Below are 16,259 nucleotides of genomic sequence, written 5' to 3' on the forward strand. Positions count from 1 at the left end.
AGTAGGAAAATGACATGATGGAGGTACAGCAGTTGCAAGGAGACTAGAGAATAATGTGAAGGTTGAAGAAAACGGGGATTCACTCCAGATGGAGTAAATCTAGCAAAAACTTAATCACGTGTCATCAATATATATGGGGTGAATTGGGTCAGGGAGGTGTCAATGAAAGAAGAATGAAAAATCTCTAGAAAGTAGACAGAAATGGCAACATTCACTAAAATAGGGAACACACAAGGAACAAATCTGAGAGGAAAGGTGAGTCCAACTTGAGATGTGATGGGTTTGAAGCACCTGTAATTCAACCGGTGTAGGTGTCTAATAAATGGTCTATATATCCAGGGAGAGAGATAATGCTATTTTCAGATGAGTAGGAAGGGGCTGATGGCTTAAAAATGGGTAAGGTCACCCAAAGTGAATGAGAAAACATAAGGACTAGAGAGACAAAACCACTCAACACATCAGCATTTAAGAAATGAACATAAGAAAAAGGAAGCAACACAGCACATGAGAAAAATCCTAAAGAGAATCATGAAAGACTGGTGTCATCAATGCCACGCAAAGGGTCTCATGAAGGGAGAAATGGGAGACATAATAATATACCAGGGGTCAAGGACTTAAAGGTGGATTTGGTAATTAATGTTCCTTTGGAAATATTAAGTGAAATAAACTTTCATTTATACATACATAAATGATTATGTATGGATACATACATAAAAACATGCACACAAGGCAGCCCGGATGGCTCAGTGGTTTAGCGCCACCTTCAGTCCAGGGTATGATCCTGGAGACCCAGGATAGAGTCCCACATGGGACTCCCTGCATGGAGCCTGCTTCTCCCTCTGCCTGTGTCTCTATGAACAAATAAATAAAATCTTAAAAAAAAAAAAAATCTACACACATGGGATGCCTGGGTGGCTCAGCGGTTGAGCGCCTGCCTTTGGCTCAGGGAGTGATCCCAGTCTGGGGATAGAGTCCCCACATGGGGCTCCCAGTGAGGAGCCTACTTCTCTCCGTGCCTCTCATGAATAAATTTTTTTTATTTTAAAAAAAGGACATGCACACACAAAGGCTGTATACATTTCAACAGCTCTCTCTGGATGATAAATTAAGGGTAATTTTTTTTATTTATCTATTTATTTAAGATTTCATTTTTAAGTAATTCATACACCCAACGTGGGGCTCGAACTCACAACCCCAAGATCAAGAGCCTCACACTACAGAGACTGAGCCAGCCAGGCACCTAAGGGTGATTTTTAATTTATTACTAATCCCTCTGTATTTTGCAATTGCTCCTCAAAGCACATGAGTTTTATAATTTAAAAATATAAAATAATGGTATCTGGGTGGCTCAGTCAGTTAAGCAACCGACTCTTGATCTCAGTTCAGGTTTTGATCTTATGGTGGGGAGTTCAAACCCTGCTTTAGGCACCACACTGGGTGTGGGGCCTACTAAAAAAAAAGAGTAAGTAAAATAAAAAATATATACAACAGAAAGTTAATAAATAAGACAATGATGGCTTTGCCAGTAGTGTGATTGCAGTGGGTGGAAGAATGAACATGAAGTGAGGAAATAAAGGAGACAGGAATAGGGACAAGGGAAGGGAAACTGGGAAGCACCTAGAGGTTAAGTCCAGAGTTCTAAGAAGGGTGGGGAAAGATCCGGGCAGTCTTACAGGCTGTGGGTCAGGAGACTGTCACAAAAGGACTGTTAAGAGTACAAGAGAAAGATGGAACATTTCTTTATTGTTTGTTATGAGCTGAGTACGCAGTGGTGAGCAAAACAAAGTCCTGCTCTTACGCAATTCATTTTCTCTACTAAAGGAAACAAACAAAAAACAGATTAATATTGGACAAGTCACACATACCGTGTTAAAATTAAAATAGCATAGATTTTAGATTGAGTGCTGAGATAAGTAAGGCTTCTTTGAAGAAACAGTATTTAAGTTGAATCCTGAATGACAAGAAATCAGCTTTGCAAAAAAGGGAGAAAGGCCTTGTTACCGCGACCTTACGGGGATCATGAAACTGAGGATCAAAGAGGTTAGGTTAGATTACAGAGCAGGCCAACGGAATCCAGGTCTAATGAACACCAAGACCAACACCCTCTCTACTAGATTGTGTTCTACAGTTTTCCTCAAATGCAACAGTGAAGATCAAAGATACCACTGACCCTCCTCTGGCCTCATGGAAGATAGTTAAGGACTATCTTAAAAAAAAGTAATTGAAAAAAAAAAAAAAAAGTAATTGGCACAACTTTCTCAAAATAAAGTCTTTGAAAGCAAAGATATACTTTCTGAGAAAGCAGAGGCATGGCTCCTGAAGGTTAACTGTTCAGGCCTAAGAACAAAATCCAGGCAGGCCGTAAGTTAGAAGTAGGCTATGTTCCAAAGATCTATAACTGAGTTGTTAAGTCGTAAAACTTTTCCTCCATATAATTTTATGCAGAGAATAGGTTTCCAGGCTGCTCCACAAAGATCCATGTAATCATAGTTATTACTACTATTACAACTAATAAAGTGCTTCCTAGGTACCAGGCCCTAAGTTAAGTGTTTTTTATAGATAATCTCATGCAGTGCTACCAACCCTATTACCACTCCATCTTACTAAGGAAACCGAGGCCCAGAAATGGTTTAAGTGACTTGCCCAATGGCAAATCCTTGGCTCTTCATCCTATGTTGTCTCCCAAAATAACTTTATTTATAAACAGTCTTTCAAAATCTGGTTTTCTCCAATTCTAAAACCTCAGTGCCCATCTCCCCCTTCTCAGATGGCCAGAATACCACTCTCCTACTTTTTCATCAAACTTCCTTATGCCCCCTCCGAGTCTATGCCAGACCTATCTCCTGATAAACCTCAATCCACGAAAGTATTCACACATCTGACACCACCGATCCCTCGGCCTCCTTAAATCCTCACGGAGTCCCCTGCACGTGTCCACTTATTCACTCGTTGACGCTTACAGGGCCCTACTAGGACAATTCCCAACCCATATCCCGCCCTTCTAAATGTCGAGAGGAAAGGCAAAGCAACAGCCCAAACTGATCATAATTAACGTCCCTCTCTATCCCCGCATAATTAACTATCTCCGGCTCGCCTTAAATTCCCAATCTATCCCTCCCGCAATAAACCTCTCGAAATCTAAGTCCCAGCAGGTTACTGATCACAAATAATGCTCGCACGAGGGGCAGCACCCAAGCTGGTCAGTCCTAAGGAGAAGAGTAAGTGGTACCCGAGGCCAGTAGCAGTCTTCAACCTCCCCACCCCCTATACACGCTCAGTTTAATAGGACGCCAGTAGCCCGAGCACAGAAGGCCCCAATCCCAGGCGAGAGCAGAATCCAAGCCGGAAGCCAGCCTAGCACACGGCATGACCTTCTGCAGTCGGCTGACCCTGTCACCCTAAAACCCCCGCTGGGGAGCGGGATCCGAGGCCCCGGCACATTTTGGCCCCAGAGCGGCGTAGAGGGCACACACAGAGACAGGCGGGCCCGGCCCCCGCCGGCATCGCGCCCCCGGGGGACGCCCGCCCTGCAGACGCGCCGGGGGAGAAACCCGGGCACTCACCCGGCGACCGGCCCTGCGCGGGCCGCGGGCACACAGGGGGCGGCGTATGGCCGCCTCGGGCCGCTTGCGAGGAGGCGCAGGGAAAGCGGGAGGCGCGGGGCCGCCCGGGCTCGCAGGAGCCAGCGAGCGGGTCTCAGGAGGGCTGCCATGGCTCGGCCGTCCCCACCGCAGGAAGCACGCTCGGCGAGAAGGACAGGGGGAGCACGTGACCGCAGGGTCGCCCGGCGCGGGAGAGACCAAAGGCCCGACGCGCCAGACGTAGGGGGGGCCGCGCGTTGTTTTAGCTTGGAAGGCGGGCCAGCCTGTGTCTCTCAGGACACGTGAGCCCCGCGCGACGTGCTAATAATAATAAGATAAGTTGACCGGTTATTTGAGGGCGGTTCTCTTTCCGTTTTGTCGTCTTCCTCTCGGCGTGCTCAGTGCCTCCACCCCTGCACTCTTCAGTTGGTAGAGTCACAAGGGGTCGACTCCGCCCAGGTTGGCGCAGGGGCTTGCGGGGGGCCAACTAGCAAGGACGCCCGGGAACTCTCGAGAAGAGCCGACTATGACGGTCCCAGGGTGTGGGACAATTCGCGGGCCTGCGCGGATGCTGTCGCAGACGTCCCGCGGTCTGGGCTCCGCGCCGAGGGGGACGTCCGGGCTGGAAGGCTCCGAGAAGCGTGGGACTGAAAAACGTTGAGGACCTTTGTACTGTGCTAGGGGCCTCCAGAGTTAAAGACGGTGTGATTTGTGTTCCTGGGGCTTAAAAACAGTGTAAAAGCATACGTAGGTCCAAGCCTAAGTGCACAAGTAGTTCCTCGCCTTAGGACAGGTGGATGCTAACCAAGGTGGTGCAGTTTTAAAGCTGGAACTGATTTCATGATCTTCCCCAACTCCCACCCCGCTTCTTCGTTCCGTAAATGCACCAGCATCGGAGGTAAGATAATGATAGGATTAAGTCTGGAGCCAAATCTGAGCGTAAACCCGGGAGGCCCTTGTAAACCTCCACAACCTGAAAGGGTTCGCTGTGCACACGTGGGAAGCCGGGAACAGGCTCCTGCCCCCTCTTCCCCTAGCTGCATCCTGCCCATCACCAGGTGAGAACACTCAAGTTTACTCTGGAAGCCCTCCATGGTAATTCCCCGTGTAGCTCTTCACCCCACTCAACATCTAGATCCTTGACAGCAGGGACTGTGACCTTTTCTTGGATCTGAAGCACCTCCCCAGTGCCAGGCACAGTAGTGCATTAAATATTTGAGGTTAAGATTATTTATTAATAAGAGAGAGAGAGAGAGGCAGAGACACAGGCAGAGGGAGAAGCAGGCTCCATGCAGGGAGCCCGACGTGGGACTCGATCCCGGGTCTCCAGGGTCATGCCCTGGGCTGAAGGCAGCGCCAAACCGCTGAGCCACCCGGGCTGCCCGAGGTTACTTAGTTTTATCTCTCCTTTGAGAGATGAGGAAAGTGAGATCCGAAAAAGGTTAAATGGTTAATCATGCTGGGTTATACTACTAGGCATTAGTAGTATAATTTGTTAATTCGCCTACTCAACACTGATTTATTGAATACCTATTCAGTGCCAGGCACTGTTTGAGATGGGAATCCAGTAGAGAGCAAAATAGGTCAAGTCTGGACTCTGATTAAGGGCTCCAAAGTTTAGTTTGGGAAGATAATTAAGAACTGTCCTGTAAAATAAATCAGGATAAAGAGATTGAAGGTGGCAAGTTCAGCCCTTTCAAAGAACAACAAGGAGGACCATGTGGATTAGAGGAAAGAGGAAGTTAGGGAGGAGAGGGAAGAGCAGCCTGGAGGTCTGAGATAGCTGGGGCCCAGATTATGCAGGATGTTAATAGGCTCCTGTAAGGACCTTGATTTTTATTCAGAAAGAGATGGAAAACCATTGGAAAGCTTGGTGCTTTGCAGTGATAGGAATCTATTTACATTTTTAAGGGATCATTGGCTGCTGTTTGGATAGGTTATTTTAGGGGAATAAAAGTAAATACAAGTAGAGAAACCAGTCAGGAGGCTCTTGTAATAATCTAGGCTAGCAGTGATAGTGACTTGATCTAGGTAAGATAATGGAAAAGGGTCAGGTTCTCGCATTATTTAAATAGTAAGACAAAGTAGAAATTGCTGATAGTCTGGCGGTGGCAAACGAGTCAAGAACATTTCCAAAATTTGGGGCCTGAGTGTTTAGAAAGATGGAGGTGGCTCTGATTAAAATGCAGAAGATTGGGGCACCTGGGTGGGTTAAGTCTCTGTCTCAGCTCATGATTCCGTCCTGGGATCAAACCCCATATCAGGCCCCCTGCTCCAATGGGAGTCTGCTTCTCCCTCTCCCTCTGACCCTCCTCCCACTCTGTTGTGCCCAAGATTGCAAATCCGAGAAACCACCAAGGAGCCGACACCCATGCAAGCGCACGAGGGTTTATTAGCAAGCTCGAGCTTGGGTCCAAGTATACCCGACACAGTGGAGCAGGGACTTGGACCTCGAAGTGGGTTACAGCTGGGTTTTTTATAGGCTGGTCTAGGGGATTTTCAGAAGGGATGGAAGAATTTCTCCAAGTCCTGTTTACATTCTGATGTGGGGCTTTCAAGGGCATTGAGCTCTGTTCTCATTCTAATAGGAGACTTTCTACCATGGGCGTGGGCTCTGTTGTCTTTCTGATATGGGATTACCTGCCGAGGACTTTGAGGACATTCTGCAGTTTTTCCCATAAAGTTCAGCTCTTATTCACAGGGGCCTAAGATGGCTGTACTTGTGCTAATGCTAAACTTTAGGTGGGATGGCCTTAATTTTTTCTCGGCCTCCACAACTCATGCATGCTCTCTCGCTCTCTCTCTCAAATAAATAAATAATATCTTAAAAATAAAATGGGGAATATTGAGGGAAGAACAGATTTAAAGGTGAATCAGAAATGATCTTATAGAATCTGAAGCTTGAGTCCATGCTACACATACAAATGTCAGGTTTCAGTGGGGGATTTGTTCTAGAACATGCAAGTTTGGAGTTCAGAGCAAGAAATACACGTGGGCGTCTGCAGCCTATACCTGATATTTGAAGCCTTGGAAATGGATGAAAGCACCAAGGAAGAAAATAAAGACAAAAGATGAGGTTTAAGAACTAAGGCTTGTGACATTTCAGTATTTAGAGGATGCAAAGGTGAAAATCCAGCACTGGAAGCTGAGAAAGAATAGCCAGAGAGATAAGAGGAGAATTGAGGGGGGTGGGGGGGTGTCCCTGGATGGCTCAGCAGTTTAGCGCCTGCCTTCCGCCCAGGGCATGGTCCTGGAGTCCTGGGATTGAGTCCTACATCAGGCTCCCTGCATGGGGCCTGCTTCTCCCTCTGCCTCTCTCTCTGTGTTTGTCATGAATAAATAAGTAAAATCTTAAAAAGAGAGAGAGAGAGAGAAAGGTGAGATCCCAAATAACAGAGAAGCAAATCTTTCAAGAAGGGAGTTATGAACTGTAAAATGCTGCTGTTCATTCTGGTAAAATGAGCACTCAACACTGACCATAGGTTTTGGCAACACAGAGGTCCCTGGTGATGCTGAGCAACATTATGGTGATATGTTGAGTCAAAAGATAGACTGAAGTAAGTTTAGGAGTACATGAAGGAAGGAAAAGTGTGTACAGGGAGTGTAGACAAACATTTTATAGAATATACTGTGAAGGAGAAGCAGAGAAAGGGATGGTATCTAGAAGTGTGAAGTCAAGGGAGGTTATTTTTTGAGAAGGAAGAAATAATTGCATGTTGAATCTGATGGAAGTCATCTGTAGGTAACTAGTTTAAAATAAACTTTTAAAAATGTAGTCCCTCCATGATTAACCAATTTCAAGTACTTAGTAGCTACAAGTGGCTAGTAGCTACTGTATTGAACAGCATGGACAGAGAATATTTCCATCGTAGAAAACTCTGTTGAATAGGGTTGTAGTAGGGAGTAAAAATTTGATAGCATGAGAGAGAATGAGTACATTGAGGAGCAAGAGGAAATAGGATCCAGTACAAAGTGAATCGGTTGACTTTAGGTAAGAATCTAGACCATCCAGCCATTGTCACAGAAGGAAAAACAAGGTATATGATTACAGCTGCAACAAGGCTGGTAGAGGTAGGTGAGAATGAATGGATGTTCTCCTAATTGTTTCTAGTCCTGAAACCCTTCATCCCTAAACAACATTCTCAGTGTTGCTGTATCAGGCTTCCTCTTAAAGTATGAAACAACTACTGATGAAATTTGTCCAGGCACTTATTCATTTATTCACTCATGAACGCATTCACTATGGAACACCTAAAATCTTCCAAGTGGCAAATTAAGTGCTTGAAAAACAGTGATGAGCAAAAACAGGTCCTTATAGTTACAGAGCTTGTACCCCAGAGGACAAGGCAAATATTAAACAAATAATCACACTAAGTTACACAGTGAAACAGGTTTTTTTTTTTTTTTTTTTTTTAAGATTTATTTATTCAGAGAAAGAGAGAGAGGCAGAAACACAGGCAGAGGGAGAAGCAGGTTCCATGCAAGGAGCTCCATGGGACTCGATCCCAGGTCTCCAGGATCCCACCCCGGGCTGCAGGCGACGCTAAACCGCTGTGCCACAGGGGCTGCCCTGAAACGGGTTCTGAGGGAAAGGGACATGTTTCCATGAGAGTATATCTACCCCGGGGTCAGAAAGATTCCCAGGGAAAGGATTATTAGGCTGTGGTCTGAAGGATGAATAGTTAACACATGCAAGGTACATGCACACATATGTGTGTCTGTGCATTTTGTGCATGTGTATAAGAGGGAAAGAGTGGTGTTTGCTTGTTTTTCAGTTCAGACTTTCCAAATCCTTCGCCAATTTCCTTAGACTGCAGAAGTAGACTGCAGGGGCTGTGACAAAGTGGAAGAGAAGGCCAGGTTGATTATCCTTGGTTCTCCCTTAGTTTATTCTGAACTATGAAGTGAATTCAAATGTTCATTTAAAAATTGGGAGTCCCTATCTCAGTGAATGAAATAGCCTCTGAACAGAATCTTATAAGGAAAGAGAGCTTAGATGCTAGGCTTTGCAAAAGTACTTAACTGCTTGGTTTCCTTATGTGTAATGCTAGTGATAACCTTCTTTCCAGGATTTTTTGGAAGTAGTAGGTAAAATAAGTGAAGTTCCTACAGTACCAGGAGCATAGGAAGTTCTGAAAAATTATTGTTGCTGTTTTTTATGATCTAGTCTAAACTTCATGAATTTTGGTTCTTCGGTCTCTCCTTAGAGTCTGATTTTTTGACCCCACCTAATAACGTATAGTTAGTGTCTCAAACTCCTAAGTCAGTTTATTCAGTTAAGTGCTTAACATAATTAAAGCACGCAGCAAGTTACATCTCAGGGCAAAGAAGTTATACGTGATATACTTAATGAACTTAATTTATACAATAGTGTAAAACATATATTGTATCCATATAAGCATTACCAAAGGCAGTGTGATGAGTGCACAAAGAAGAGGCAAACCAAGTGACAGCTAGGCAGGAGAAGAGAAAAAGATTCCATGACACTTCAGCCCTTGGAAGCTGGGGAAAACATGAAATAGTAGGTTAGTGAGGGGAGTTCTAAGCAGAGGGAACGGCAGAAGCAAAGATACAGAGCTCTCCTTCCTGTATATATATCCTTCCTTAAACTGCAGAATGTGTTTTTAGACACTGAAATCTTCCCAGAGCCTATGGAGTAGGGAAGATCACTAAACCAGTGGCTTTCACACTTTTGTGACTATGACTAGCAAGAAAATACATTTTATTAAAAAAAAATACATTTTATAAATGACACAAATACACACATAAAAAGAAATGTTATAAAACAATAATGAGCCTTACTACATGTGCTGGCCTTGGATATTCACTAATCTATTTCACTTTTTTCTTTAAATGCTGATTGAACCTGGGGCTCCTGGGTGACTCAGTTGGTTGAACATCTGCCTTCAGCTCAGGTCATGATTCCCCCCTGGTCCTGGGATTAATCCATGTGTGGGGCTCCCTGCGCAGCAGGGAACCTGCTTCTCCTCCCTATACTCCTCCCCCTGCTCATGCTCTTTCTTGTATGTGCTCTCTATCTCTCTCTTTCTCAGATAAATAGGTAGAATCTTTAAAAAATAGGGATACCTGGGTGGTTCAGACAGTTAAGTGTCGGCCTTCGGCTCAGGTCATAATCCCAAGGCCCTGGAGCATCAGGCTCTTTGCTCAACGGGAAGCCTTTTTCTCCCTCTGCCTGCTGCTCTTCCTACTTGTGCATGCTCCCTCTCTCGCTGACAAATAAATAAAATTAATTTTTAAAAAAAGAATCTTTAAAAAATAAATAAAATTCTAATTTTAGAATTATTGATTCTAATTCAAAAAAACTAGTTACAAGAAAACATTTTTTAGACACCTGAGCCGTATTGCACAATACCAGGAATTATTGCTAACTTTTTGAGGTGTGACAATGGGTTGTGTGGTTATGTAAGAAAATACGTGACAGTATCTTGATAATCATTGAATGTGGGTAATTTTACTATTCTCTCTACTTTTGTAGGTATGTGAATGTTCATAAAGAAAAATCTTAAATGCTGATTGTAGTTTGATTTCACTATACTCATTAGTATAGCATGACTAGATGTTTGAAAAACACTGTACTCAATCACATCATTGTAAATGCAAAGTAAACAACACCCAGCAGGAAATGTACCTGTGAGAGCTAGAGCAGCTAGAAGCAACACAGTTGATTGACTTCTTCAGCAAATAGTTGTTCAAGCATCAAAACTTGATGTTGTTGCAAAATCATTTTTTAAATAATCTTACATATAATCTTGAAATATTGGAGATTGTAACCATTACAATCTAAGACAAAGATTTTCATTTAAGACCAAAGTGGTAGTTAAAAAAAAAAAAAAAAAAAAAAGACCAAAGTGATGAGGTGTTTTTTAAAGCTTATTTTTTAAATTAGTTTCAAAGGTAGAATTTAGTGATTCATCAGTTGTATATAACACCCAGTGCTCATTACATCACGTGCCTTCCTTAATGCCCACCCCCCAGTTATGCCATTCCCCACCCATCTCCCCTCCAGCAACCCTCAGTTTGTTTCCTAGAGTTTAGTGACTCTTATGGTTTGCCTCCCTCTCAATTTTCATCTTATTTTATTTTTCCTTCTCTTCCCCTATGTTCATCTGTTTTGTTTCTTAAATTCCACATATGAGTGAAATCATACAGTATTCGTCTTTCTCTGACTGGCTTACTTTGTTTTTTTTTTTTTTTAATTTTTATTTATTTTATGATAGTCACAGAGAGAGAGAAAGAGAGAGAGAGAGAGAGGCAGAGACACAGGCAGAGGGAGAAGCAGGCTCCATGCACCGGGAGCCCGACATGGGATTCGATCCCGGGTCTCCAGGATCGCGCCCTGGGCCAAAGGCAGGCGCTAAACCACTGCGCCACCCAGGGATCCCTGACTGGCTTACTTTGCTTAGCATAATACCCTCTAGTTCCATCCACATCACTGCAAAATGGCAAGATTTCATTCTTTTTGGTGACTGAGTAATAGTCCATTGTTTATATGTCACATCTTCTTTATCCATTCATCTTTTGGTGGACATCTGGGTTCTTTCCATATTTTGGCTATTGTGGATATTGCTGCTATAAACATTGGGGTGCATGTGCCCTTTCAGATCACTGTTTGTATCCTTTGGATAAATAGCTAGTAGTGCAATTGTTGAGTAGTATAGTAGCTCTATTTTTAACCTACATACTATTTTCCAGAGTGGCTGTGGTGGTGTTTTTTGTTTGTTTATTTATTTTTTTTAATTTTTATTTAGGGCAGCCCCGGTGGCGCAGCGGTTTAGCGCTGCCTGCAGCCCAGGGTGTGATCCTGGAGACCCGGGATCGAGTCCCACATCAGGCTTCCTGCATGAAGCCTGCTTCTCCCTCTGCCTGTCTCTGCCTCTCTCTTCGCTCTCTCTGAATGAATAAATAAATAAATCTTTAAAAAATAAATAAATAAATTTTTATTTGCTTATGATAGTCACAGAGATAGAGAGAGAGAGAGAGGCAGAGACACAGGCAGAGGGAGAAGCAGGCTCCATGCACCGGGAGCCCGATGTGGGATTCGATCCCGGGTCTCCGGGATCGCGCCCTGGGCCAAAGGCAGGCGCCAAACCGCTGCGCCACCCAGGGATCCCATGTTTGTTTATTTTTTAAGGAAATATTTATCTTCAAAATTTGAGCTGAAAATATGGTACTCAACAACCTAAATGGAAAATTTACAAGGCAGTGGACATTAATCTCATTTTACTTTGATTAATTAACTGGTTTTTTTTTTTCTTTCTTGGCCTCATAACAACTTATGATGGATCACAAAGAATCAGAAAATAGTACTGATCATTCATAATTGTTTGTTGACCTTTTTGGAGTCTTCTCCAGTTTTCACACAAATACATTCAAAAAAAAAATACATTCAAAATAGTGGGAACAAAGAACTCAAGTGATTGCCTTGAGTTTAAAAGCCTATTTTGCTTAAAAGCTTTCACATATTTTAAGCAGTAGATTTAATGTTTAGCTATGTTTGTGTTTTTTTCTTAAGGCCCTTGTCTGATGAATCTAGGACTTCTTCCATCTGTGACTGTTTTTTCTTTTTCTTTTTTTTTTTTTGTGACTGTTTTTCATATCCAAATTTATTCATGTGTGTAATTCTCAATTATTCAAAATATATTCTGCTCAGACCTTTATTTGCACACAGCCCCCAGATTCTCATTATAAGTGGAGGTCCAATTTGTCATTGTTACACCCTTCAGCAACACTTCTGTCAAACAATAATTTTTTCATAAGCACACAAACCAGGAAGACAGATGCAGGGTCACTCACTATAAGAAAGTAACTAGCAGTGGCAACTAGGGGTTGTTGCTGGTATTTTCTCAGTGTTGCCATGTGTGAAGGCTGAAAGTTTATGTGTTTCCCACAGGGCAGATAGTGTCTGGATAAATCAATACAGAAAAGTAGTCAAACATAATTGGCATTTCAGTGTACTATAAACTGAGTCCCTTCAAGACAGAAACCAGTTATAATCCTTGCAACAGCCAAGCATAAATTTTAGGAAGTCTTTATTAACAGTCATTGCTACTTGCTAAAACGTGGCATGCGTCTTTTAAATTTCCTGGTTCATTGGAGTTTTTTGTTTGTATTGTTTTTAAGGAACTAGAAAATGTATTTAATTTTCTTAGAGCAATAGATAATGTGGAATTTTTGTTTTGGCTTGTGTCTCTCTAAGGATTGAAAATAAGGAGAGGGTGGGTGGGGGGAATGGGAAAAAAAAAAAAAAAGAAAAGAATTTACATTTTAAAAGCTGGACACCGGGCAGCCCTGGTGGCTTAGCCGTTTAACGCCACCTTTGGCCCGGGGTATGATCCTGGGTACCTGGGATCAAGTCCCATGTCAGGCTCCCTGCATGGAGCCTGCTTCTCCCTCTACCTGTGTCTCTGCCTCTCTCTCTCTGTGTCTCTCACGAGTAAATAAATAAAATCTTAAAATATTAAAAATAAATAAATAAATAAAAGCTGGACACCTTTGGGGTGCCTGGCTGGCTCACTCAGAAGGTGGGGCAACTCTTGATCTTGGTGGGGTCCTGAGTTCAAGCTCCATGTTGGGTGAAAAGATTACTTAAATAAAAGTTTTTTTAAAAGTTGAACACTGTTATGCCACTTGCTTTCCAATAATTTCAGTTTAATTTGGAGAGGGAAATTAATAGCATTTACTTAAGCTCAGTAAAGAATATATGTATTTTCCATTGCATTAAGTCACAAAGACACCAATACCTCTCTTGTTCTTGGCTGCCCATCTTGCTTTCCAGGCCTGTTTGGGAGGAATGCAAATAGCCTGGAAATATGGTACACAAGGCAGGATATAGAAACGATATGTGTCTTTACATTGTCTCCCACTGAAGAATGAGCAGTATATTTTCAGTCAAGGGTGGGACAGTTGAATTATGTTATATTAAAGCACATTTTTTGAATTATATAGGGGGAGGTGCCTGGATGGTACAGTTGGTTAGGCATCTGATTCTTGGTTTCTGCCCAGGTTGTGATCTCAGGGTGGTAAGATAGAGCCCCGTGTCAGGATCCACTGAATGCAGAGTCTGCTTAAGGCTCTCTCCCTCTGCCTGCATGCTCTCTCTAAAATAAATAAATAAATATTTTTAAAAAATGAATTATATATGGGAAGAAAGGTGTTTATCACTGTATGTTAGAAGGATTTTTTTTAGTCAACATTTTGTTTTGGGTTTTTCTACAGTGTTTCCCAAACATACATACTTTTGATTTCTGATACCAGCCCCTACTTCAGGTCACTGGGATCAGCACCTGACCCAGGACTAGCTTCTGAGAAAATCCCATCCTTTTGGCTGGAGTGATTGATTATTTTGGGGACCCAAACTAAGGCAATTGGCATAATTTGTTGAATTCTACCAACTATAGCTAGTAGGAGAGTTATGTAATCCCAGAGTCACCAGCCATGAAAATGTGAATCAGTAATTGCTGGGATCCACTCTCCCTGGTAAAGAATGAGAATGTGTAGAGAAGCAGAGCCAATGACTGGAGAGAGGCTGATGAAGTCATTGATGTTTCTTTTTTTTTTTTTTAATTTATTTATTTGACACAGAGTGAGAGCATGCACAAGCTGGAGAAGACGCAGAGGGAGAAGCAGATTCCCCACTGAGCAAGGAACCTGATGTGGAGCTCGATCCCAGGTCCCCAGGATCATGACCTGAGCTGAAGGCAGATGCTTAACCAACTGAGCCACCCAGGTGCCCCTCATTGATGTTTCTATATCCAGTTGTGCTTTAAGACAAATTTACTCCTGACTTCCCAGTTATTTGAGCCAACAAATAAGTTGTACAAAGCTAATTTGAGGGGTTTTTGCTGTTGTACTAATAAAAGGTCCTCCTTAATATTGAGTTTGGATAGAATCACAATTCTTTAGTAGCATGCTTCCTCTAAACATTAATGTTTATTCTTTTTTATTATTATTTAAAAGTTTTAATTCATTCTTTGTGTTCTTATCATTTCTTTTATCATTTTGTTGATTATAAATTCATTATATATTTTTTAAAAACCAATGCACTGAAAATGCCAAAAGAGTAAAATATGACCCAGCTATCCTCCAAAGTTTCAATAAAAGTGGAGCAAATCAAGGATGACTGAATTTTTTTTTAATCAGATAAACTCCAAGTTGAAACTAACACACCAAAAATATTCCATAGCCAAATAGTGCAAGAGGTTGAGGAGAAATACCCCAGAGCAGAAGTGGAATGGCCTACTGACCAAGTGGCTTGGAAAGAAGACTTTCAAAGAAAGCTTCAATTAAATTCTAAACTACATGCTGCCACTATCTCCCCAAATATAATTGGGTGTTCTAGGAGGCGTAGTCTCTTCAACTTCTACAGATCCCATGACATACATATTTTATATAAACTTCTCAGGTAATTCTGATGCGCCGCAAACTATAAATATATTGAATGAAGTACATCAGTTAACTCATTGAACATTCATAATGGTTCTATCATGTGCATTCTGTTATCAACTACATTTTTAAAATGAGGAAACAGGGCAGCCCGGGTGGCTCAGCGGTTTAGCGCCGCCTTCAGCCCAGGGCATGATCCTGGAGACCTGGGATGGAGTCCCACGTCAGGCACCCTGCATGGAGCCTGCTTCTCCCTCTGCCTGTGTCTCTGCCTCTCTCTCTCTCTCTTCTCTGTGTATTCTCATGAATAAATAAATAAAACCTTTAATAAAATAAAATAAATAAAATAAAATAAAATGAGGAAACAGAGGCACAGAAAGGCTAAATTGTCTAAGATCCCACAGCCTAGTCAGTAGTTGAACCAGGTTTGGAACACAGGCAGGCTGGTTCCAAAGCCAGTTATTTAACTACTACCCTATACTGCTTTAAAATAATGTCCTTTATGGCAATAATGACAGAGCAGTAATGTTGACAATTGCAGGCAGTCTAGGGGGAGAAATGTTTGGATTACACCCCATCCAACACTAGTTTCTCTCATTTCTGAACTTCTTATACTCAACTTAAAATCAGTGTAACACAATTTGGCATCAAATTCTATCCCCTCTTCCATCCTGTTACAGTAGCCTTCTCAACCATATCAGAAGTTGTCTAAGTGGGGCACTTGGCTGGCTCAGTTGGTAAAGCATGCAACTCTTGATCATAGGGTTGTGAGTTCAAGCTCCATGTTGATCATGGAACCTACTTAAAAAAAAAAAAAAAAAAAAAGAATTGACTAAGAACTCAGGTCCAGTTTTATCTCTCCCCTTGTCTGTAGCACCTGGTATGATGCACCATTTTTTGCTGACCAGATTCAGAAGTGGTAAACTGACTTTAGAAACCTACTTACTTGTGAATTTTAGATGCATTTAGCACTGAATTCTTGATGATATTACATTTTACCAGTTCCTGCCCTTTTGCAGTTTTAGATGTTTACCAGACACTCTCTTCCTTCGGTCACATCAGATATCCTTTTGTTGATCTTCACCACTCAAAGCCCACATTTCTTTTGCTAATCAAATTGATATGGGAACACTCCCTTCCTGCAGCTGACAGCAGTTCTTGAAAATTTTTCCTTTTGAGCATGCTTCCAGCAAGCTCTTTCCTCTTTGACTTTTGTTCGCTTCCTAGAAATGCCCATGCTGGGACAAAATTACTTTATCCAGATGCCAGTGATTG

General features: G+C 42.3%; 1 protein-coding gene and 1 long non-coding RNA gene across 3 annotated transcripts in view; one reads left to right on the top strand and one right to left on the bottom strand.

Moving 5' to 3' along the window:
- The window catches only part of LRPPRC (leucine rich pentatricopeptide repeat containing), a 111,287-nt gene extending 107,516 nt beyond the window's left edge, over positions 1 to 3,771 (bottom strand). Inside the window, exon 1 of the mRNA XM_025465374.3 lies at positions 3,564 to 3,771. Coding sequence (XP_025321159.1) covers positions 3,564 to 3,712 — 149 coding nt within the window. The 5' untranslated portion in view covers positions 3,713 to 3,771. The remainder of the gene's footprint in view (positions 1 to 3,563) is intronic.
- A 249-nt stretch (positions 3,772 to 4,020) lies between these two features.
- The window catches only part of LOC112671271 (uncharacterized), a 35,052-nt gene continuing 22,813 nt past the window's right edge, over positions 4,021 to 16,259 (top strand). The window contains exons 1-2 of one of the 2 annotated variants that reach the window (XR_007413600.1): positions 4,021 to 4,479; positions 14,184 to 14,328. This is a non-coding gene — a long non-coding RNA (uncharacterized LOC112671271). The remainder of the gene's footprint in view (positions 4,480 to 14,183; positions 14,329 to 16,259) is intronic. The other variant, XR_003143478.3, reaches the window with a different exon arrangement.

The sequence above is a fragment of the Canis lupus genome, chromosome 10 (assembly GCF_003254725.2).
Source record: "Canis lupus dingo isolate Sandy chromosome 10, ASM325472v2, whole genome shotgun sequence".
NCBI lineage: Eukaryota > Metazoa > Chordata > Mammalia > Carnivora > Canidae > Canis > Canis lupus.